The sequence below is a fragment of the Pleurodeles waltl genome, chromosome 4_1 (assembly GCF_031143425.1).
Source record: "Pleurodeles waltl isolate 20211129_DDA chromosome 4_1, aPleWal1.hap1.20221129, whole genome shotgun sequence".
NCBI lineage: Eukaryota > Metazoa > Chordata > Amphibia > Caudata > Salamandridae > Pleurodeles > Pleurodeles waltl.
This window is the reverse complement of record NC_090442.1, coordinates 858,889,876-858,916,094: the sequence shown is the minus strand read 5'-3', so window position 1 is coordinate 858,916,094 and position 26,219 is coordinate 858,889,876. Positions and strand designations below refer to the sequence as shown.

The following is a 26,219-nucleotide window of genomic DNA, read 5'->3' as shown; positions in this document are numbered from 1 at the left end:
GGATTCTGGTGGATCTGTGGTGGTTCCCATCAACAGTGGCGTTGGATGTGAGACTTGAGGTGCACTGGCTGAGCTTTATTTTGCTCTTTTGAGTCCAGTATCGGCTTGGCAGTGGGACTGAATATTAGAATTGAACTGCTGTAATGGAACTGTATGTGAGCGGGTCCCAGTATAGGAAAGGAAGTGACTTGCCAGGGTAGAACTAAGGTGCACTGCTGGAGCTGCACTCAAAGTCCTAGTACTGGATCAGCAGAGTGTATTAACTGTAAGAACTGAGGTGCTCTGGCAGACGGCGTGTGTGTGGTTCTGGCATGGGCACGGCTGATGGGCTTGGAGTGTGTGAACTGAGGTGCACTGATGGAGCTGCACCCGAGGTCCCACTACTGGAGCAGCAGAGTGTACTGACTGCAAGAACTGAGGTGCTCTGGTAGACAGTGTGTGTGGGGTTCCTGGCACTGACACAGCTGAGGGCTTGGAGTGTGTGAACTGCAGTGCACTGACGGAGCTGCGCCCGAGGTCCCAGTACTGGCACAGCAGTTTACTGATTGCAAGAAATTAGGTGATCTGGCAGACAGCGTGTGTGGGGTTCCTGGTACTGGCACAGCTGAGGACTTGGACTGTGTGAACTGTGATGCACTGTTGGAGCTGCACCTGAGGTCCCAGTACTGGAGCAGCAGAGTGTACTGACTGCAAGAACTGAGGTGCTCTGGCAGATAGCGTTTGTGGGGTTTCTGGCACTGGCACGGCTGAGGGCTTGAGGTGTGTGAACTGAGGTGCACTGATGGAGCTGCGATTGGAAACCCAATATGGAGCAGAAGTGGGCACTGTCTCTAAGGATTGCGGAGCCCTGGTTGAGATGGATGCCTAGGCTATAAGCAATTACAAGCAAGCCCCCACCCTTGCTCTCAGCACACAGGCAGGCACAAGCCAAGGAAGGACAGGAGCTAGGCAGCTGAGAGAGGGTGCAGAGAGCCCACAAAGACAAAATGTGGCCAAGATAAAAGACTGATTTATAGCCTTGTTTACAGTTACGCTCAGAGGAAGAATGCTCTGCAAAAGGAAAGGTCAGCTTCTATGGACAGGAGCAGGAAACAAAGTAAAACACAAGTCCCATACAGACCAGATAAACAGGACAAAGCCTAATTATACAGTAGTTGGTCACTGATCCCACACAGACCAAGGAGGGACAAAGAGGTATGACTGACCACTATCAAGCAAGGATTTTTAAATGACACTGAAACTAACACATTAAATAGCTGAGAGCCCACAGAAGAAGTATACAAGCATAGCAGTTAAATGCACTGCCCAGGGTAATATTAATTTTTAATAAGACTTCTAATCAATTTTGCCCTTTATTTACTTCATATTCAATGACATATATCACAAAAGTATAATATTAATTTAGACATTTGGCCTGACAAAGCCTTAAAGTTAGATACACCAGAGTTTACAAAAAAAGTGATGGATGGAATTCTTGAATCAATCTTAACTACTGGTGATTTCTTGGGGCAAGATCCCAATCCATTGTTATTTTGCACACCAGGTCACCTCAGTTTAGACCCAGCTAAATGTAAATCAGTCTTGACCCTGCTCCAATCATGGCGAGTATACCCAGTTGTGGGCCCCGTACACACTGTCACTGGAACCAAGTGGTACATGGCTAATGAGCCCATAACTAGGGTGAAACTGATCTTGGATTGCTTGTGTTCTGGTTCAGGGAGGACTGGATTAGGGTCAGGATTGGTTTGCATATAGCTAAGTCCGAACTGAGGTGATATGGTGTGCAAAATAACAATGGAATGGGATGCGGCTCGAGTAATTACAGGAGTTGAGATTAATTCTAGCATTCCATCCATCACTTTTTTGTATACTTTAAAGTTAGGTACAGCAACATTCGTTATATTTTCATAATATATGGTGACCCGCAACATATTAATTTAGCTGTAATAGGTTTTACTATTCGTTTTCCTAGGTTTCTATAAATCAATGTTTTGTGTCTTAAATGGAAACAAAATATTTCATATACGACCATGATGTTTACAGGGCCACAGATCTGAAGCAGGTCTCACTGAGAAGCCATCTGGTTAGCTATGTTAGTCCAGGCATAATTTAAAAAGATGTACGCCTTTTGTTTAATACCTATTTGCAAACTGGAATGCATCATTTGAACAACAGATTATTTGGGAATGGGTATGCAACATACATGGTGACTTACATACTAATAGACCAGCCTTCACCATATTTAAATTGAGTTGCCTCGGCTATAAATCCATCACAATCTTCACCCCTGCCTATCTATCTGACTAGTCGAATGGCTATCTCCATAACGACAGCAAGGACACCATCAGACTGAAGAGGTGTAACATAGAAAAGACAAGGCAACAGCCTTCTCCAAGTGTTCAAGCAAAATCTGAAATACCAACACCCTGCTGCACTTCAGGAAAGTGCTAACAGCACCTCTTTAAAGAACACTACATCATACCAAAGTAGCACAACACCTCCATTCCTAAAACCCAGCTTTCCCTTTAACCACTCATTGGTGGTATCTTTGTCTTTGGCCCTGTACAGTACTCCACTGCCTTTTGGCTATGTTTGCACTACACACTTAGCACATTTATACATACATCCCCATTGCAGTAAACAATACTGCCATAAACTATTGCTTTCAAAATGTACTTCCCAAAAGATGGTAAACTCTGAAGTTCTCTTCTAATAGGTTAACCTCACAATCTTCTTCCCCAGCCCGAAGTTCAGGGTTTGTGTGGTTTGAGAAATAGTGATGCAAGAGTATTTTGTCTTGCATCGATTATATTCCTGTCTGTCAAATGTATGTAGATATTATCAGTAACCGGCAGTGAACTTTACTATCAGCAGGTAAATTTAAATATTAAATGTAAAAATGTTAACATGAAAATATGTATTTTATTTCCAACTCTGATTTGTACCAACTGTCAGGAACTATCCGGGCGCTATTTACCCAACAGTACTTTCATTATAGTAGCAAAGTATACTTGCCGCACTTCGACCATTACTGCCTGTTTGAGAATTCACATTTACCAAGCTGTGATTTATATACAGCTGTAATTCATATGTAACAAAGGACATCATGGGCCAAATATTTAGGACACTGTCTACGCTCATTGGCATATTCATGATGTATTCCATGCACAAACATGTATAAGAGCTATTTTGGAAATCCGCCATTTACACTTACCCATATTGTGTACTGAGGCACTGGAGAGCTGCAATCCTTCGCAAATATGTAGGAGCAGTTTCCAGGAAAGTAGTAGTAGATGCCATCAAATGTTTCAAAATGATACTGCCCCCAACTTTTGCAAATTCCATCTCTTTCTTTACCAGTGTTGGGCACTAGGAAAAATATTACCATATACGATATTTTAAGCATACAGAAATCACATTCATCATCGATATGAATCACATTTGAAATATATGTTTTTTCCAGTTTAAGTACAGCTGCTTTCGTCCATAAAGTAAATCCTATAGATCTCTTAAGTGTAGAGAAATAACAGTTGTCTTTGCCCAGTCCTGCATCACTACCAGTCCCAAATAATAAGCATTCTAGAATGTTGTTTTGTTTGAAGAGTTCAGTTGGGGGTTTGTCAGCCACTCTGTTATCATTCAGTGGATGACCACTTTAAGCAAATAGCCATGGTGTAGCACCTCTCGACAATTGCAACCCCTTCGGCATTTAGTAGGCATACAAATAGTTTTCTGAATCAAGGATGTCTTTAGAGGTTTACAGAATTCCTATTAAATATGTACTAATGATCATGAAATTGTAGTTTCACGTAAGACTACTGCACAAGGAAGGATACAGAGGTTTGTATTTTGCTGATATGTTACATGACTACTTTATAAGACTCACAAAGTAAAGATCAGCATCACAACAGTTACTTCAAAATTTAAAAAACGAATAATTCAATACACCTTTGTGGTGTCATGTGAGGGAATGATCAGGAGAAAGAATAAAGAAAGTCCAGCTAACAGTGATTTTGTCTAGACAATATCCACGGACCTAGTAGATTGAACAACAGAGAGTGATGCTTATTCAACTAATTACTTGTTAAATATTCTCTTTAAAAACATAGGTTTGTTATATAATTCATGCTTGGGCAAACTCAAACCTTAGACTGGTATATGCTCCCTCCTCAAAAGATATAGCAGTTTGCCACACTAGTATAATAAGAAACGCACGATTAGCCAAATAAATAGAGCAGATAGGTCTTGATTGATTTAGTTATAGAATCAGGCCTGAATCAAAAATCAAAATAGTTTTGCTTGTTTTACAAAAAAAAAACTTTGGATTTTAATTTTGCTAGTGTTTATATAAGTGTGTAATTTGAATGCTTAATATAACTGTACAGCGTGTAATTTTTAATGGAACAGTGTGATTTATAGTAATTGTTTACTCTTCTTTGTTTATTTTGCAATGAATGATAAACATATTGGGTGGCCCTGATGAAGTGATGAATTTCGCAAAACGTGTTGGCCTTTTTATAGTTACTATTTTGGATCAAATAAATCAATGTTCTCTGTGGACAGCACGGCACCCTCAGATGTTTGTTTACTAATAGATTTTTTTAAAGCATGCTTAGTTGCCAATACATTAGGAATGTATTGCTCCCAATGCGTGTCTTGAGCTCCTATGGCTGCCATCAACAGACGTTCTCACCTCTCCCCTCTTTACTATTGTGCAAGAACATGTATCATTTCCATGTGGGCAGTCTTCAACACATGCTAATTTCAGCGTTTCACCATTTCCTATCCTTTATAAATATAAACACATACATAGATGTGCGGTGGCAGAAAAGATTGCCTATACATTCATAGGGATAACCGATTTAAGCCACTCCTCTGATTTCATATTAAGTCAATCCACTCTGCTTCATTTATTAAAACAATGTAAATATTGTCTTGTGCTAAAAAAAGCTACAAATGCTGGGTGATTGAAGAGAGAATAAAAACAACATAACCATGCCTTGGAAAATGATCAAGTATATTTTAAGAAAGTGAAAAGTGTAAATCACTATTTTTGTAAAAATAAACACACAATAAGCCTTGTCTTCTCCCCAGTAAACACAACTTGTCATTAATATAACTGTTGATATTGAATTATTTGTGGACACTAAATAATTTATGTTGGCTTTTTGTTAATAAAACGGAAAGGGCTTTGTGTAATGGATGTATTTAATGCCACACCAGAATGAAGATTTGCTTAAATATGTTTCCTGTTGTCCTGAGTTTTTTTAGTATCTGACCTGACCCCATGCCCAAGAAACTGTTATGACAAACTCATTAATAACAAATGTAGATTCCAAATTAAAGGAGAAAAAGGGAAATGAAATAGGTATGAAAATATTCAAAAATAGTGCCTGAAGCAAAAAAAAACTTTTCATATTATGACGATAGTTTCATTGTTTGACAACCTGATATCTACACATGGTAGTCCTATGTATTTTTGTCAGCACTTCATACTCGCAAAAACTATACCAAGGAAACTGACATTCTCTAGAAACAAAGGCCTCCATTGTGCATGAATTCAATAAAATGAAAAGGTCTGGGTTTACTGGTTTTGGTACTGTTTCAGCATACCAACCCTTCCAAACATCAGTAGGAATTATGTATGATGGAAGTGTTATCAAATTATCCCTTTTCCTGTAAAGCTCAGGCCTTTAGAACATAACAATGTTGTAGAAGGATGGGAAAGTAAGAAGAATGCACCTGAATGCCAGTGTTCTAAGGAATCACATCAAATTGTCCATCCAAGAATTGTATGATATTTGATCAATGCTCTATTGAATTAAACAACTGTAAAAATGAAAGCTAAACTTTTAACATGTTATATTTTACTGGGTTCTTGGTTGTTTTTATTTAATCAAAGGTGTTAACACTACATATGTGCTATTTATGTTTAGTTTCTTTTTTTCGTATTTGCATAATAATGAGATTTCCCCAAGGAATACAGTGACATATCATGGTTGACTGAACACTGCACCAAAGCAAAGTTACATTTAAAATTGTAGTAGGAGGCAATTGTAGCTATTAAGCAACTGGTGCAACTAATGTAAAAGATTTTATTTGACCCAAAATAGTGCAACGAAACATGGGCAGATAACAGTCTAAAAAAATGAACACAAGTGTTATGCTTGATCTCTCTTCATTTCTCACCCAGCTAAATCAACAATTAACATCTCCCTAAGTTTTCATGGATATATATAGTAGGATCTCTGCCATGGAACATTGACAGCACAGCATCTCTGTTGCTCCCTTTTATCTGTAATATTTAGTTGGTATTGTCCTTCTCGCCGTAATTTCTCAGTTCGTACCAACTGCTTTCACTCGGAAACAGACCAGTAACAAAACTATTCATGTACAATTGCTGTTTAAAATTAATCATTATTTCAAGTCCCTAACATTCACCGAAAAGAGAGATCATTTTATTGCAGTTGTATTTCTCACTGAAACTTACCAATTTGGCACCTGTTTCCAAGGGCCTGAAATGTCTCACAGTCACAGATGCCTGCATCTGTGCACATTGCTCCATTAAGGCATGATTGTGGGCATGTAGCTGCAAACGAAACAAATAGGAATATTGATGTTGTATGTGATCCAAAATGTATGTTGTTTACAAAAGTTTTTCATATTGGATACAGATAGAAAGTGTATGATCATATCATCTTCTCTTACAACCTTTCAAGAAAGATCTAGCAGTCAATTCAAGCAGAACGAATCATTCTTACACATCAGTAGATAAACTGCCTGCCGTGCTCGTGCCCACCACAGAACACACAGAACGCACAGATGACTGAGTGTAAAACGTTGGATTTTGCCAAATGCAGAATGAGCGGTGGGCTGCTGTTTGTGCTGGGTTCCGGGTGCGCTGTAATCTATACCCTGCCACCCTCCCTTGTGGTGGTCGCAGGAAAAAGTAACAGGATCAAGATCCAGGAGCACAAGGAGGAGACTGAAGTGTGCCACTGTGAGGCAATCTGAGGGGGGTAGGAGAGACCATTGCTGGGAGCACTTCTAGAGAGGCTCAACTGTAACCATGTTGACAGCGTGCCAGGACACCGGAGACAAGGAGTTGCTTGTGCTCCAGCCCAGCTTTAAAACTTGCATAAATTACACAGATAAAAGGATCCTTGGCAGTAGTTCTGTAGTGGAGGCGGCATAGAGGGGTAGCTTAGGCTATCCTTTCTACCTGTGCACGCAGTTGTGGAGTGCAACTTTAAGACTTAATTGCACAGAAATTGTATTACATTTTGCTTGGCCTCCTAGAGGTGAACACTCTTACTCCTGCGTCTCATCTTAATCAGAAGTATCCGTCACCACAATGCCATTGAGCAAATCTAGTAGAACCACTGGTGCAAAGAGAGTAAGGAGAACTAGAGCTCAGCAAAGCCAGCTATATTCGGTGAGCCCTACCAGGGGCAGCTTACAGCAGTCAACCTCGTTAATCACTCAGCCTGGTAATGTAATGGCATCTGAACAAGATGGGGTAGAGGCTTCAAAGGCATCACCCTTGGTAAACTCTATTAAAGAGTTAGTGGGAAGGCGCATTAGGACTAAACTCTGGAGAAAGGACTGTGCAATCTCACCCCCTGCTTCCCTCACCCCTACAGAGACATAATTGCTCGTTATTGACATGGCAGAGCTTCAAGGGTACCATGTGTCGATTGAGCCGTGGGTGGACTATTTAGAGCCCAAACTGTCATCCTCACCATGCATGTCAATAGGAGGGACTTGCTAGGGGATTTATAGAACAGTAAGTCCTCGGTCTTACGTAGGGCTCAAGAGAATCAAGGCCCAAAAAGTGTAGGATTGTCAATGAAATCTCTTAATGCCACCATTCTTAGCCACTAGAGTGAACCCAATGGGCCTTCGCTAAGTTTGGTGAATACATCCCATCAAGGCCTTTCGCTCAACTCAGCTATTGACCTTGATATTGGATCAAGTTCTTCCTCATCTATGCTGGACATTCTGTTCTTAATGCAAAAAACCCTGTACAGGTCATCTTTGAGGCTGTAGTTTTAAGCACAGATGCTTTGAATTCTTATATGTTCTACCTGCGTACTATTGTTTCAGAATTACAACAGATTAACAGCTACATGCCTGAGTAAGACATGTGGAATTGGTGGGCGAGTTGAAAAGTCATGGGATAAGTGTTGGCATTAGTGAGTGCAATACAGCAAGTATCCCAGACATAACCCCCATCTCTGAGGTGTTACTCTCAGTATATATATCAAAGCATCCAATGCTAATAAAAATTGGGTCAGTTCCTTTTACAGTTACACCTGTCTGAAGGCATGTGTTCAGTCATATCCAGAAGCAGCAAATGTTTAAATCAATACTTGATCAGGTCTCTATCTTGTTTTTCCAGGAAAGTTGGTTGTGCATGGAACCCCCACGGATAGATGGGTTTTTGAAAGTCCACCAGGGTGCATCAAAAACTCGTCTGGGCGTCTATCGGGGGGCTGTTAACACTGATTTCTACTAAAGTTGCCTCAAGGGTGTGGGAAATCAAGACCACACGTACATGGGTTTTAGATTTTGGTGTAAAACTGTTGAACGATGACACATGCCCAAAAAGCATTATTAATATCTATTTGTAAGCAAGAAGTCCTCACCATTATAAAGAAAATGTGGAGATGTTTAAGGATGATGTGGTTAAAATAGGTTCATCATACTCACAATATTTGCTAGTTTTAATGGGGGATTTTAACCATAAATTGGTTCCGACAACGATTCACCAAAAGTATGATGCTTTATTGTCTGCCTTCAGCATAAAAAGTGCTAGTTTTCCAGGAAATGTCACAAAAGGAAGATATTTAATGTTGCTAGAGTTTCTTGCATCAGTTGATTTTGTGAGTCTTAATGGCCATGTAACCAACAGATATTCCAGCAAAGAAAACCTTCCTTTATGTTAACCAGAATTACCCTATAGATTATGTGTTTGTCCATGTATGGACTTTCAGTCACATTAGGAAGTTTGATGTATTGCAGATCGAAGGGAGTCACCATTATCCCTTAAGTACAACACTTATGGCCTGATTTAGATCTTGGTGTTACTGTTCCCACCGTCACTTTTTCGACTGCGAACCCATATGCCACCATGATGGTCCACCTGCCGTATTTAGATGTTGGTAATCCCACAGATGAAGAGGGAAAAGTGGATGACGGTGGGCCCCTGCCATGTTTCCCCCTGTGCAGATTTGGATGTGCCTTATCGCCAAGAAAAAAGTGGCGGTCCGACCTCCATGTTTGAGTTGGCGGATTGGAGGGAAAAGGGGTGACTACTAACCTTTTTCACCATTCCACCAACAGTTTCCACTGGACACGACTGGTCAACACCTGCCGTCGCTGCTGCCACCAATCCACGGAGAAAACACAATGCCCCTTGTTGCCAGACTCGAAGGTAGGGACACCGCATTGCCAGGGTACATTGGGTGGGCACTGCACAGGTGGCTGGGACCACTGCAGGCATATACATGTCACAATATTTGATTTCAATTACTTTGACATTCATACATGAGGTACACAATAGTGTCACACATTGCTGGGGACACACTGGCACAACATGCATATTGCATGCATACACAACTGTCATTGTGGTGACACCATTCATTGCCGAGTGAATGATGGCACCACACTGACAATACACTCACACTGGACGATGGTGTTCATTGTGCACATTGCAATCGGACCTGGAAAGTTAGGTCTGAGCTATCTGTGGTGTATGTGAGTCAGTAGGTGTATGTGTGCACATGTGTGGACTGGCTGGGTGAGGTGGAGGCAGTTTAAGTGGGTAATGTGGTTGTGTCTGTGTGTGTGTCACTTGCATGTGAGATCGATGTTATGTATGTTGGGTTGCCATGTGACACGTTCTGCTGAGTGTTGTTGTTGTATGGAGAAAATTGTGGTGATGTGTGTAGTTGTGCATGTGTGTGTAGCTGAGTGTGTAGTTGAATTGGTTGTTGCGGTTGTGTCATGTGTGGGTGCAGTGTCAATAGTTTGTGCAAGTTGTGTCATGGAAGTATGTAATTGTGTGTTTTCAGCATGTAAGTTGTGTGTTATGGAATTGTAACGGATGATGGTGTGTTTGTGGTGTGTTGTGTAGTGTGTAGTGTAGGGGGACACTTATGACTAAGTGACAGTATGTGTGTCACCTCTATTCTGTAGCCCCTGCCATTTTATAAAGTCCATTGTGCCCTGCCGCCGTCTCCATCTGTCAGCAATCTATAGCCAGTACTCCGCTTGCAGAGCTGTAAAATCTAAATATGGCGGGCAGAACACCGTCAACTTGACGGTCTCTTCGGGTTTGCCACTGACATGGCTTGACAGTAACACAACCAAGATCTAAATCAGGCCCTATGTCTGGGCAGCATTTCCAAAAAAGAAGAAGGTACTCACTGTAAACGTTTATTATCCAAAACAAATAAGGACAAGAATATCGAAGAAGAGCTTAAATCAACTGAAGGCTCTCCAATAAGACTAAAGAGAAACCACTGCAGAGGAGATACCCCAAAATTCTCTAGAGGCCAAAGCACTTTCTTTTGTAAGGGGGCTTAAGAAATTCAACAATAGATTTGGGGCCCTCTCGAAAAAGGTTTTGGCAGCCTATCAAGGAATGATATGGTCACAGTTCCAGTATGGTGCAGAAGTGGTCTGCATCAGCTGTAAATCAAATTGGGACCTTGAAGAGGGTAGATGTTTAAAAAGATTATCTTCTCTTCCATCCTCTACTATGTTCCAGGCTGTTAGAATAGAAACTGACCGGACAGGATGGACTTACTTAGCAGAGGCAGAAACAATAAAATTCTGGACAAGAATAGATAGTGAGGAACTTCCCTAAATGTCATGCTGTGTAAAAAAAGAAACAATGACGAACGAAATGAGTTGGGCAAGATTAGTTAGAGAGAGGATTCTCAACTGTTGCCAGAAGCTAACAATATACTGCGAAGTTGATCGTGCATGCATGAATAAAGCTGAGCTTAAAAAATTAACCAAACAGGGGCCAGATGTAGCAAACTTCCAAATTGCGACTTGCAATTTGCGAGTCCCAGCGACTCGCAAATTGCAACTCGCAATTTGGAATGCAGTACGGTGTCTCAGACACCGACTGCGACTCGCTATGGGGTCGCAATGACCCACCTCATGAATATTCATGAGGTGGGTCGCAAATTGCGGCCCCATAGCGAATATAGGCACTCGCAAACATGGAGGCCTGCTGTAGTCAGCAGACCTCCGTGTTCGTGACTGCTTTAAATAAAGCAGTTTTTTTTTTTTTTAAGTGTAGCCCGTTTTCCTTAAAGGAAAACGAGCTGCACTTAAAAAAAAAAACGAAACCTTTAGTTTCGGTATTTTTTCAGGGCAGGGAGTGGTCCCTTGGACCACTCCCTGCCCTGAAAAAATATTTTTGGGTCCATTCACAAAGTGGAAGGGGTCCCATGGGGACCCCTTCCAATTTGCGAGTGGGTTACCATCCACTTGAAGTGGATGGTAACTGCGACTCCATTTGTGACCGCATACGCGGTCGCAAATGGAATTGCATCCCACTGCGAGTCACAAATAGGAAGGGAACACCCCTTCCTATTTGCGAGTCGGAAATGCATTTTGCGAGTCGGAGCCGACTCGCAAAATGCATTTCTGCATTCCGGTGAGGCTTTTGCGACTCGCAAACGGCGTTTTTGGCCGTTTGCGAGTCGCATAACCCTTGCTACATCTGGCCCCAAGTGTCTATAGAGGAAGCCTTAAATTGCGTAAGGAAGAAGAAACCAGTATCCCTCCTGTTGAATTCTTGAATGAACAATGAAACATTTCCTTATCAGGGGAAAATTATCTACTGCACAGCTAAAACAGTATTTACTGATATTTAGATGTGGGATAAACCAGGTTTTCATATGTGATGCTCACAGATCCCTGTTAGACAAGAATACAATTTGTAAATGTAGCCCCAACATGAATAGAGATTTAAAGCATGTTTAAGTAGTTTTTGTACAATAGTTTTTACTGAAGCCAGTTTTACAAAAATATGGCACTAAGGAAAGACAGTTAGCAATTAACCTACTTCTGGCTATGCGGTTTTTGGATGTAACCTGTGCCTTGGAGTGGTTTTTACTGTCTGTGAATGAAGTTTTAGAAAAATTATGATCATTTTATTGTATTTTTGGACTGTGGTAATGTTGTGTTTTAACTGCAGGTTTCCAGATTTTAGTTAATAGTTTATATGTATATATAATACATATATAATGGGTTTTATAGTGCTTATGTTTTAAAGACTAAGGGCCTGATTTAGATCTTGGTGGAAGAGTTACTCTGTCGTCAGCAATAGTAACGGATATCCCGTCCACTACAATCTAAATACCAATTTTTTTAATGGTATTTAGATTGCGATGGACAGGATATCCATTACCGGTGCGAAGGAGTAACTCCTACACTGAGATCTAAATCAGGACCTAAGGTCTAGAAATAAACATGTTTGACTGACTGACAGTAGATGAACTGAGGTTATGCAAAAAGACCTGGAGGATGTTCCATATGTCTGACTGCCAGTCTACTCCCCAAAATATTTTCTACAAATTGCTAAACAGATCCTTCTTCACCATCTAGTGTTTAGTATTCAAAATAGAAACAAACATATTTTTGTCTGGGTAACAATCATGGTTGCTTTCAGAAAGAAGATATAGAATAAGATTTTGGGGGTCATTTAAAACCTGGTGGGTGGCCCACCAGTTCACAGAAGTCAACAGTCTCTGCTCCCTTGACTAAAGGCTGCCAACAAAATTTAGAGGTATCTGACAGGCAGATGGAGCCCTCTGTTCTTTCAAAGGAGCCTCTAGTGAGTGAGCGTCACCGAAATTACAGACATTTTCAAGAAAACACCATGTTTGCTATGCAAGCTTGGGATTTTTTTTTTTGTTGTTTTCAAGAAACACACTTCCAAAGAGCTAGTTTGTTTCTTGAAAACAGTAACCTGCTGCCCCACAGGGAGTTTTCTCCTCACATTTTGGGACCATCAAAGTATACCGTTTTCTATTGCTGCCATGTAAGTAAGGGCTATCACAGGTAGGGAAATTTAGAGATAGTCATCGAACCCTAAATAAGGCAGGGCAACCTTCACTATGACATTGAGGCCCAGTGGCATACATCAGAGGATAGTGTTGCCACAGCCAGCTGTGGCACCGCTGATATAGAACTAATGCTTTCCCTGTGCCTAAACGGGGTAAGGAAACTGTAATATTTGATAAGCAGGAGCTCAACGAGCTCCTCCTCTGCCACTCTTTTAATAATGTCCCAGGTCTTCTTGGCTTTGCTGTAAACCATGCATTTTGGAAACATGGGTTATATTCTTATCATTGGTACTTGCTCGAAATTGTGTGATTCTGAGCAGATCACCGTATCTACCTCTACTTGAAATTCTTTCTACCTGTGTGATTTAGTGGGTGGTTGTCTATTGCCTAATTATGTGTAATGTAAAAAAACATACTTACCTTTACTATTCCTACTTTTATACCGTTTGGTTGCTATGGGCCAGATGTACCAAGGTTCCAAATTACGAGTTGCAATTTGCGAGTCCCAGCGACTCGCAAATTGCAACTCGCAATTTGGAATGCAGAAAGGTGTCTCAGACACCTTCTGCGAGTCGCTATGGGGTCGCAAAGACCCACCTCATTAATATTAATGATGTGGGTCGCAATTTGCGACCCCATAGCGATTCAGGGCACTCACGGGGATGGTGGCCTGCTGGGAACAGCAGACCACCATGTCCGTGACTGCTTTTAAATAAAGCAGTTTTTTTTTTCAAAGTGCAACCCGTTTTCCTTAAAGGAAAACGAGCTGCACTTTGAAAAAAAAAACGAAACCTTTAGCTTCGGTATTTTTCAGGGCAGGTAGTGGTCCATTGGACCACTGCCTGCCCTGAAAAATTATTTTTTTTGCCAGGCACAAAGGGGAAGGGGTCCCATGGGGACCCCTTCCCGTTTGCGCCTGGGTTATCATCCACTTCAAGTGGATGGTAACTGCGCTTTCATTTGCGACCGCAATTGCGGTCGCAAATGAAAATGCATAGCATTGCGAGTCGCAAATAGAATTTCCTATTTGCAAGTCGGAAATGCATTTTGCGAGTCGGTTCCGACTCGCAAAATGCATTTCTACATAGCAAAGTGGCTTTAGCTACTCGCAAATGGCGTTTTTCGCCGTTTGCGAGTCGCTAAACCCTTGCTACATCTGGCCCTTAGTGCGTATTATACCTGTCAATGAACCACTCCACATCCAAAAAGTCGTTCGGTCTCATTCTGAAAGAAATGTGTTTCCACCAAAATGTTTACAATTTCTCAAGGGTGTAAGTTTTGTCATTTCAGGAAATAACAAAGCTCTTCTAGTTTACTCCTGGAAGATTTGCACCCTGGAACCTCTGTGAGTTAGAGTTTTTCAGCCTAAATATTCATTTCATCATGTGAAAATACACATAGGTTTATTTATGCTAGAGAAAATCTGTACGGGTTGTGGCAAAAAAATACTCTACTAAAACACATTTTTCCCCATTGAAAAACCTCTTCTTCCAAAGTTACAAGTACGTGGGATGTTCCTCCTCCAAACTCGAAAATGAATTTTGTCTTTTCCTCGATAATATTTTAAGTATGACATTTCCAGAACTGTAAGAGATTGAAAAATGGCTGTGAACACCTACAAACATACAAGTTGATGAGTGTGCACAAACCTTCATGGCATTACTGCTCTGGAAAGCCTTCTCCCCTCCTAGCTAGACTCATCTGCGTAAGTAAATTGATTCATGAGTGGAACTCAACTTTCTTGAATGAGAAAAGTGATTTTCCACTCATAAACCAGGCCTAGTAGTGTCACCTATGCAGCACTGACAGGTCTTTGACAGAATCATATGTACCTCATTAATTCAGATGTATTACTTATAGGTTTTTTGTGACTTAGAATGTATTACGTCTCAAAAGTTTCGTTTTTTGTGTGCTTTGTATGAATTCAGATTGTTCCCATCTTATCCCATTTCCTTCATCCTATTTTTCTTTTTTTTATTTGCCCTGCTTTTTTTTCTTATGTTACCACCCCATAACTTCATTTTGTCTCCTTTGATAAAACCATCAGTCGTCAACAAATGCATTTGGCACTATTTCATTGCAGTCTGGTAACATCGTCAGGTTCATGCCATATAATCGCAGAAGAATAGACAACAATGAAGAAAATAAACCAACCTTCTGTAGGCATTTCAACATGTGTGAATCTGACACTTCGTAACTGATCTTTGAAGTGGGAAGTTCCATAATGCTGTGAAATAAATGGCACAAATATTAGTAGACGTATTAGGACATGCATATGTTTAGTGTGTGTGTGTGTGTGGGTGTCTGTGTGTCTGTGTCTTTGTGTGTGTGGTGTGCATGTATATATATGTGTATGTCTGTGTATATTTGTGTGTACTCAGTACATGCATCAATTAAGTTCAGACTTCTATATGCTAGTAGGCCAATGGTGGAATACCTCTCTTAGTGACAGGCCCAAACTCATATGTTTGTCTTTTACTTTAGACAGGACCACTCATTTTTAAGGCTTCACTTACAACAGTGGGAACAAAGGACATCCCAGGTGCTTGTCTCGCTCCACTGCAAAGAAATCTGAGATCACATACCCTGTCCAGACTCTTGCAGTGGCTCCCATATACAGTAATTGCACCCATGCCAGGAATCTATCTCCCAGGCCTTGCCGATCCAGGACCACAGAGGTAGTCCCAGCCCAAGCTGTTGAAAGCTTTCTCAATATTTCCATGGTCAGGACCACCGCTCCTTCATCCAGGTCTGCTGCGTTTGATATTAAATGCTGTACACCGCCCAGGGATGAATCCCATCTGGTCACTGTGTACGAGTCCCAGCATGAGTGGGAGAAGCTGCACCACTAACACCCTGCTCAATACTTTGTAATCAACAATAAGCATGGATAGACTGGCACCCTATCCTGTGCCAGTCTGCCCTGTTTAATCAGGGGGAGAACCAGCCTCCATGGTTGTAGGGGTTAACACATGGGCTTCCTGCAATGATTCAGACATCCTGGCCAACCAAGGGGCCAGCTGAGTAATGTAAGCAGCGCAAACCTCAACCAGTAACCCATGTGAGCCTGTGACTTTTCCTCCACACCACATCCTGAACCGCAGAAGTGACCTCTTCTGCTGCGATATCCACCCCAGTCCTTCCACAGCTCCCAGCTCCAGTATTGGCAATGGCAGCAGGACCTGGGCATGCGGCGCAGGCTGGTGGGTGGCCTACATACACCACTGTGTAGCACTCACACAAGAGGTCATTGATATGGGCTGGGTCATTAACCTGGGCTCCCCCTACTCTAATGACCACCGCCATGTGAGAGCCACGCTTGGTGGCATTTTCTAGCCATGCAATCAGGCTGCCGGATTTCTTCCTTTCCTAGTGTGGTCTAATCCTGTACTCCTAACAGCACAGCCATTCTATCAAGGCTGCCATGCTCTTCTTTTCCTGTGGTGATGATCCCTGCACTGACGGGTCGGTATGATGGTGTGGCTCTAGCATTCTCAGCCACACTTCCTGCACTTCACCTCCTCACACAGTGTTCTGTGCACCCCAGCCATCCAGTGGCTGCAGCATCTCTACACAACAACCTTAAGAGCTGCCCATTCTGTAAATGTGGGGTCTGTGGAACCCTCATTATTTGTTAAAAAAAATACTCCAACCATCCTCCCCTAAACTCTGCCGGAACACCTGGTCTTCTAGATTCTCACACCACAGGTGCCATTTGGGTATGCGCATGCGGGCTGGGATCCAGGTCAGTATGACCATGAACAGGTTATTATCAGATATAGTACAGGCCAAGCACTTTGCATTGCACACTGGGTATGAACACCCGGAGAGCGAAGAAAAGTATCTAATCACACATATAGATCGTGCAAGGGTGAGAAGAAAGAAAAATCTCAGTCTTCCAGTGCCACGTGTCAACCAACCCCCACCTCTGTGTCTAATTCACCTGTGTGGCTGAATCAGCCACACAGTTAAAGTACCCCCCACCCAATTAATATGGGCCCGTCAGGCATGGGGTCAATACCCCCAACAAATCGTTCTAAACATTTTGGCTGCTCAGTTTGGGGGCATAGACATAAACCAATGTGAGAAGATTACCTCCCAGCCAGCCACTAAACACAACATAATGCTGCTCCCTGTCCACCTTATCTGCAAGCACTTGTAGGTGTACTCTGGGGCAAATCCAGAGCTCAGTATGTGGTGAATGTTAGGTGTCCCCTCCATCATTTCTCAAGTGTCCCTCCTCCATGGCTCTGAAGTGCATCTCTGGCAGGAAAACAATGTGAGTCCCCCTGCACTTACTGTACTCCTTGGTTTTGTACCTTTTGGTCATGCTATTCGTCCCTCCAACATTCCAGGAGAATATCGTACAACCAAAGAGCATTCCAGCCATCTCAGTCTGTCTGTTCAGGCGGGTCATCCGTGATGGAGCCTCCCACAGCCACCTATTCCCCTTTCTGTATATGTCCACACACCCTAAGACCCAAGCAGCCAATCCCTTCCTCCCCAGTAAAGCCAGGAAACAGTCCCACAATCCCAACAATTACAAACCAAAGCATCAAAATGACCCAAAACCCAAGAGAAACTGGGTGCAAAATCACACAGTGAATAGTGTGGAGTTATGGTGGTCACCAATAAATGGTAGACCCATGCCTTCCCAGCCATGCAAAGAGACAGCACACCCATCCCTTGCAGCAACAGCAAACCATGGTACACAGTGAATCACCAGCAAATAGAGACAACACCCAGCAAATCAAAGTGAAATAAGGCAAAGCCAGGCAGAGCAAGATAGAACACAGCAAGCAAGTAAGGTGAAGGTCCTCCCCATTCCACCTTCCCACAATTACCACACCACATTGTCTAACAGGTACAAGTCACTATCAGTCCAGGTCATCAGCCTCGTGGGGTATAATCTTTTGCAACTTTGCTTCAGAGGATGGATATAGCATAGAGTTAGAAGGCCTATCAGAGTCAGATGCATGGAAGCCCACTCCATCCTCCATGGAAACGACTTCAGAGCCAGCCACCCCTAGATTGGCCACAGCAACCACAGACTGCGATCCTCGAAAAGCCTGTTCATGGTAGGGGCCACCAGGGGACACACAGCCAAGGTAGGCCTTCCACCTTTGTTGGCACCTGGGATGTGGATGGCCTCAGCAGGACCCGGCACTTCCATGTTCCTGAGATGCACCTCGATCCAGTCCTAGACAACCTTCAGGTCTCAAAAGAACAAACAGTGTGTCATTATCAACCATAACCTTGAATCTGGCTGGGAATAGCATGGGACATCGCACTCCCAGTCCGCAAACCATAGCTGTAGGAAAATGACTCCCTGTTGCAGTTACCCCCCACTTTTTGCCTGATGTTGATGCTGACTTGACTAAGAAGTGTGCTAACCAGGCCCCAGCACCAGTGTTCTTTCACTAAAAACGTACCATTGGTTCCACAATTGGCACACCCCTGGCACACAGATAAGTCCCTTGTAAAAGGTACCAGTGGTACCAAGGGCCCTGTGACCAGGGAAGGTCCCTAAGGGCTGCAGCATGTGTTGTGCCACCCTAAGGGACCCCTCACCTAACACATGTACACTGCCATTTCAGAGTGTGTGTGTTGGTGGGGAGAAAAATGCAAAGTCAACCTGGCTTCCCCCTCAGGATGCCATGCACACAAAATACTGCCTGTGGCAAAGGTAAGTCACCCCTCTAGCAGGCCTTAAAGCCCTAAGGCAGGGTGCACTATATCACAGGCGAGGGCATAGCTGCATGAGCAATATGCCCCTACAGTGTCTAAGTCATTCTTAGACATTGTGAGCACAGTGTGGCCATATTAAGTATATGGTCTGGGAGTTTATCAAAATGAACTCCACAGTTCTATAATGGCTACACTGAACACTGGGAAGTATGGTATCAAACTTCTTAGAATAACAAACCCACACTGATTTGAGTGCAGGACTGACTGGTCTGTACTAGCATGCCACTGAGACGAGTTTCTGACCCCCTGGGGTGATAGCCTTTGTTCTCTCTGAGGCCAGAAACAAAGCCTGCACTGGGTGGAGGTGCATCACATCTCCCCTCCTGCAGGAACTGTAACACCTAGCAGTGAGCCTCAAAGTCTCAGGCTTCATGTTACAATGCCCCAGGGCACTCCAGGTAGTGGAGATGCCCGCCCTCTGGACACAGCCCTCACTTTTGGCGACAAGTCCGGAGGAGGTAATGAGAAAAACAAGGAGAAGTCACCCATCAGTCAGGACAGCCTCTAAGGTGTCCTGAGCTGAGGTGACCCCTGCCTTAGGAAATCCTCCATCTTGTTTTGGAGGATTCCCCCGAAAAGGATGAGGGATGTGCCCCCCCCTCCCAAAAGGGAGGAGGCACAAAGACGGTGTAGCCACCCTTGAGGGCAGCAGCCATTGGCTACTGCCGCTAGACCTAAACACACCCCTAAATTTAGTATTATGGGCGACCCTGAACACATGAAATCAGATTTCTGCAACCTGAAGAAAGAAGGACTGCTGACCTGAAAGCCCCGCAGAGACGACGGAGAGGACAACTGACTTGGCCCCAGCCCTAACGGCCTGTCTCCAAACTCAAAGAACCTGCACAGCCACACATCCAGCTGGACCAATGACCTCTGAGGACTCAGAGGACTGCCCTGCACCTAAGGGACCAAGAACCTCCTGAGAACAGCGGCTCTGTTAAAAAGACCAGCAACAAGAAACCAACTTTATAGAGACTCTCACCTCACTCCTGAAGCGTGAGTCTTCACACTCTGCACCCGATGCCCCCAGTTCGACTTCAAGAGAACCAACACCGCAGAGAGGACCCCCAGGCAACTCCAATGACATGGACAGCCTGTGTTGACCTCCGTGCACCCCCACAGCGACGCCTGCAGAGAGGATCCAGAGGCTCCCCCTGACCACGACTGCCTGGTAACAAAGGAAACTGATGCCTGGACTAAGCACTGCACCCGCAGCCTCCAGGACCGAGAGGAACCACTTACCAGTGCAGGAGTGACCAGCAGGTGGCCCTCATCCTAGCCCAGTTGGTTGCTGGCCCGAGAAGCCCCCCTGTGCCCTGCCTGCTTCGCCAGAGTGACCCCAGGTCCCACCATTGCTTTCAATGTAAAACCCGACACCTACTTTGCGTACTGCACCCGGCTGCCCCTGTGCCGCTAAGGGTGTATTTTGTGTGCCTGTGTGTGTCCCCTCCAGTGCTCTACAAAACCCCCCTAGTCTGCTCCCCGAGGACGCAGGTACTTACCTGCCAGCAGACTGGAACCGGAGCACCCCTGTTCTCCATAGGCGCCTATGTTATTTGGGCCCTCCTTTTACCTCTGCACCTGACCGGCCCTGTGTTGCTAGTGATGTGGGTATGAGGTTGCCTTGAACTCCCAACAGTGGGCTGCCTATGCCTAGGAGACTGAGCTCTTATGTGCTTTACTTACCTGAGAAACTAACTATTACTTACCTCCCTCCAGGAACTGTTGATTTTTGCAGTGTCCACTTTTAAAATAGCTTATCGCCATTTTTGCCAAAACTGTGTTTTAATTCAAAGTTCCATACTTACCTGTGTGAAGTACGTTACAATTCATGTACTTACCTAAATTATGAATCTTGTGGTTCTAAAATAAATTAAGAAAATAATATTTTTCTATATAAAAACCTATTGGCCTGGAGTTAAGTCTTTGAGTATGTGTTCTAATTTATTACCTGTGTGTGTACAACAAATGCTTAACACTACCCTCTGATAAGCCTACTGCTCGACCACACTACCACAAAATATTGCATTAGTATTATCTAATTTTGCCACTATCAACCTCTAGTGGGAACAATTGGACTCTGTGCACACTATATCTCACTTTGAGATACAGAGCCAACTTCCTACACTAGTCTTGGCATCCAAAAAAGTGAACGGTTGCTTCTGACCGCCAACGTGAAGTCTGGGAAAATCATGTCCACAAATATGTCCCCCTTGACTCTCATCTTTTTAAGGATGTGATCTCAGTCCCCAAAATGCAGCAAATGGGATACCATAGTTCATGGGGGCAGCTGACATCGGGGGTTTAAACGGCACTCTATACACTCTGTCTAGAGTGAAAAAGGAGGAAAGACCATCTGGCACCACCTTAGAGCGGGGACACTGTTCTAAGAAGGAGATCATGTATCACCCTTTCTTGCCCACCTGGAGCCCCACAAGCCATATATTGTTCCAAATGTATTCTAGCACTGCACCTGCCTGTCCAGTGAGTCCCCCACCTCTGGGTACATATCTGCTACTGCATACCCTGTGTTCATCAGGCGTTCAGATAGTTTTTGATGTTCGGCCCTGAAAAATGCCCAAATCTACCACCACGGTGACCAATGTGTGCTCCAGAGCCTCCCTGGAGCTATTGATGGGTGTAAAAATGGAGTCGGGTAGTGGATGTATCTTATATGGAGCCAGCCACCCCATCCCGGCACAGTAGGCACAATGGGGCCCAGCTTGGGCCAGCCATCACTCTCTGTCCCCTTTAACTTAGACACCCAGCCCATGTTTGTGATGCCTTCAGGGCCACTGCTTCTGGAATACGGCACCACTGTGCCAGGAAACGGCCAGATGAATATTGGGCCCGCCTAGTGAGGGCGTGGGCAACAACTCCCCTGAAAACCCCCAGTGTGCAGCTGGGACAGGAAGCAATAGCAATATCCTCACGGTTCTAGGCTAGAATAAGCCCACCCATGTAGTCCAGTCACCTCATGCCTCTAATAAAGTAGAGGGATGGTCAGACAAAGGCCTCCCACAATTCAAGGGCCAGCAAGCTGTGCACCTGGTGTCCCAAGAAGCAACAATTTAGCAAGTCCTCACCAGGCAGAGTAGCTGGGTCACGGCTCCCACCAAAGACAATGAGGGGGGCAGGTCAGCCACAAAGCCCTGATCTGGCAATGTGCAAAGTTGGTGCCTGCAGCTACTCCTGATCAACACTGCCTCTCAGAGGAGCGCACCAGTCTCCAGCATGAACCAGGATCTCCAGCAGCCCAGAAGGCCACAAATGGTCTGAAGCAGGGTCCCACCCAAATCATCTGACACTCCTGAGGGCATCACCGCAGGCCACCACACTCACTGTTGCACCCGGGGCCCCTATGCCAATCTTCTCTAGCTTTAAATGTAAGGGGGTCCAAACAGCAGTTGCCTCATGGGATCAGGGCCACCCTAGATGCATACTACCAGGTAGCTTGATCTTCTCCCACCACGCCCTTCGCATGAGCCATCACCGCTCTGCTATTCCAATCCATGGCAGGGGCCGCCTGCCGCCCCCACGGCTGTTAGTCACTGCCCCGCTTCAGGGCTGTCATCAAGGGGAAAACAGGTCACTGGAAGTGGGAAAGCTGCAGAGCCACAACCCCAATGCTCCCTTGACTACTGACATGGGTGCCCCTGTTGGGACCAGGCCTTCATGCCACTTCGGTCCATGACGCCATCTTGGCAAGCCACGCGGTCACCACACAGCTCCCAATATCAGAGCCACTGCCCACTTTTCCCCAGGCCACCTCAGGTGCAGACAACAGCAAGGCACCAGCACAGGGCACTCCCACTCAGCAGAGGGCGTCTCCCTGCATAAGATATCACACAGCTGGTCTCCTACTAAGCCCTCCACATGGGCCGATGGCGCTCTGCCGCACTGATCAACATCAGTCAGTGCTACCATTTTGGCAGACTGCATGTCCCATGATGCTGCCAACTGTATCAAAGTTGCTGTCCGCTCTCTCCCAGGCAGCCTCAGATGCAGACAATGACGGGGTACAAGCACTTGCTCTCCCTCCTCATTAGAGGGGTCTCCTTGCACAGGATTTCAAATGGATGAAGTCGGCAGGGAGGGCAGCCTCAGGAGCTCTGGCACATTGCACTCTATCAGTTCCCAAGTCATGCCCCTGCTTGCTCCTGATTTGATGACTTTCCTCTTCATTCTTGTGTTTGTCCCACCCAAGAAGCAATTTGGTCTCATCTTGTTATGACTGAATTGCAAGTATTGCTCCACTGCTGATGGTAGACCTTACAGTCCAGTTCAGATGAAGGACTAATTTCTCTCCCTCTCTCTCTCTCCCTCCACCCCTTCAGCTCCCTCACTGCACCCTTTATTAAAAACAAGCCCACCCCAGCACCACCTTGCTAATCCCAGCCCACTCCCATTCTGAGTGCCACTGTAGGAGGCTGGACTGGCTTGTAGTGAGTACCAAGGGGTACTTGCACCTTGCACCAGGCCCAGTTATCCCTTATTAGTGTATAGGGTGTCTAGCAGCTTAGGCTGATAGATAATGGTAGCTTAGCAAAGCAGCTCAGGCTGAACTAGGAGACGTGTGAAGCTACTACAGTACCACTTAGTGTCATATGCACAATATCATAAGAAAACACAATACACAGTTATACTAAAAATAAAGGTACTTTATTTTTATGACAATATGCCAAAGTATCTTAGAGTGTACCCTCAGTAAGAGGATAGGAAATATACACAAGATATATATACACAATAGCAAAAATATGCAGTATAGTCTTAGAAAACAGTGCAAACAATGTATAGTTACAATAGGATGCAATGGGGAAACATAGGGATAGGGGCAACACAAACCATATACTCCAGAAGTGGAATGCGAATCACGAATGGACCCCAAACCTATGTGACCTTGTAGAGGGTCGCTGGGACTATTAGAAAATAGTGAGAGTTAGAAAAATAACCCTCCCCAAGACCCTGAAAAGTGAGTGCAAAGTGCACTAAAGTTCCCCTAAGGACAAAATAGTCGTGTTAGAGGGAGAATGCAAGGAAAACACAAATCAGCAATGCAACAACAATGGATTCCTGTCTGAAGGTACCTGTGGAGCAAGGGGACCAAGTCCAAAAGTCACAAGCAGCTCGGAGATGGGCAGATGCCCAAGAAATGCCAGCGGTTGGTGCAAAGAAGCTCTTACTAGGCTGAAGAACTGTGAATACTGCAGGAACGACAAGGGCTAGAGACTTCCTCTTTGGAGGATGGATCCCCCACGCCTTGGAGAGTCGTGCAGAAGTGTTTTCTCGCCGGATGGACGCCAACAAGCCTTGCTACACGCAAATCGTGCGTTTGGCGTTTTTGGACGCTGCTGGGGCCCAGGAGGGACCAGGAGGTCGCAAATTGGACCTGCAGAGAGAGGGGACGTCGAGCAAGACAAAGAGCCCTCACTGAAGCAGGTAGCACCCGGAGAAGTGCCAGAAACAGGCACTACGAGGATGCGTGAAACGGTGCTCGCCGAAGTTGCACAAAGGAGTCCCACGTCGCCGGAGACCAACTTAGAAAGTCGTGCAATGCAGGTTAGAGTGCCGTGGACCCAGGCTTGGCTGTGCACACAGGATTTCCGCCGGAAGTGCACAGGGGCCGGAGAAGCTTGCAAAGTCGCGGTTCCCAGCAATGCAGCCCAGCGAGGTGAGGCAAGGACTTACCTCCACCAAACTTGGGCTGAAGAGTCACTGGACTGTGGGGGTCACTTGGACGGTGTCGCTGGATTCGAGGGACCTCGCTCGTCGTGCTGAGAGGAGACCCAAGGGACCGGAGATGCAGCTTTTTGGTGCCTGCGGTTGCAGGGGGAAGATTCCGTCGACCCACGGGAGATTTCTTCGGAGCTTCTGGTGCAGAGAGGAGGCAGACTACCCCCACAGCATGCACAAGCAGGAAAACAGTCGAGAAGGCGGCAGGATCAGCGTTACAGAGTTGCAGTAGTCGTCTTTGCTACTATGTTGCAGGTTTGCAGGCTTCCAGCGCGGTCAGCGGTCGATTCCTTATCAGAAGGTGAAGAGGGAGATGCAGAGGAACTCGGCTGAGCTCATGCATTCGTTATCTAAAGTTTCCCCAGAGACAGAGACCCTAAATAGCCAGAAAAGAGGGTTTGGCTACCTAGGAGAGAGGAAAGGCTACTAACACCTGAAGGAGCCTATCACAAGGAGTCTCTGACGTCACCTGGTGGCACTGGCCACTCAGAGCAGTCCAGTGTGCCAGCAGCACCTCTGTTTCCAAGATGGCAGAGGTCTGGAGCACACTGGAGGAGCTCTGGACACCTCCCAGGGGAGGTGCAGGTCAGGGGAGTGGTCACTCCCCTTTCCTTTGTCCAGTTTCGCGCCAGAGCAGGGGCTAAGGGGTCCCTGAACCGGTGTAGACTGGCTTATGCAGAATTGGGCACCTCTGTGCCCAACAAAGCATTTCCAGAGGCTGGGGGAGGCTACTCCTCCCCTGCCTTCACACCATTTTCCAAAGGGAGAGGGTGTCACACCCTCTCTCAGAGGAAGTTCTTTGTTCTGCCATCCTGGGCCAGGCCTGGCTGGACCCCAGGAGGGCAGCTGCCTGTCTGAGGGGTTGGCAGCAGCAGCAGCTGCAGTGAAACCCCAGGAAGGGCAGTCTGGCAGTACCAGGGTCTGGGCTACAGACCACTGGGATCATGGAATTGTACCAACAATGCCAGGATGGCATAGAGGGGGCAATTCCATGATCATAGACATGTTACATGGCCATATTCGGAGTTACCATGGTGAAGCTACATATAGGTAGTGACCTATATGTAGTGCACGCGTGTAATGGTGTCCCGGCACTCACAAAGTTCAGTGAATTGGCTCTGAACAATGTGGGGGCACCTTGGCTAGTGCCAGGGTGCCCTCACACTAAGTAACTTTGCACCTAACCTTTACCAGGTAAAGGTTAGACATATAGGTGACTTATAAGTTACTTAAGTGCAGTGTAAAATGGCTGTGAAATAACGTGGACGTTATTTCACTCAGGCTGCAGTGGCAGGCCTGTGTAAGAATTGTCAGAGCTCCCTATGGGTGGCAAAAGAAATGCTGCAGCCCATAGGGATCTCCTGGAACCCCAATACCCTTGGTACCTCAGTACCATATACTAGGGAATTATAAGGGTGTTCCAGTAAGCCAATGTAAATTGGTAAAAATGGTCACTAGCCTGTTAGTGACAATTTGAAAGTAATGAGAGAGCATAACCACTGAGGTTCTGGTTAGCAGAGCCTCAGTGAGACAGTTAGGCACCACACAGGGAACATATACATGCACACCTATGAGCACTGGGGCCCTCTGTGACAGGGTCCCAGTGACACATACATATAGGCCACAAACCTATGAGCACTGGGG

At 45.0% G+C, this 26,219-nt stretch overlaps 1 protein-coding gene across 1 annotated transcript in view; it reads right to left on the bottom strand.

The window, feature by feature from the left end:
• Nucleotides 1-26,219, bottom strand: part of OTOGL (otogelin like) — a 1,080,166-nt gene that overhangs the window by 933,015 nt on the left and 120,932 nt on the right. The window contains exons 2-4 of the mRNA XM_069227564.1: nucleotides 15,246-15,318; nucleotides 6,491-6,589; nucleotides 3,215-3,369 (exon numbers count right to left, since the gene is read on the bottom strand). Coding sequence (XP_069083665.1) covers nucleotides 3,215-3,369; nucleotides 6,491-6,589; nucleotides 15,246-15,318 — 327 coding nt within the window. The remainder of the gene's footprint in view (nucleotides 1-3,214; nucleotides 3,370-6,490; nucleotides 6,590-15,245; nucleotides 15,319-26,219) is intronic.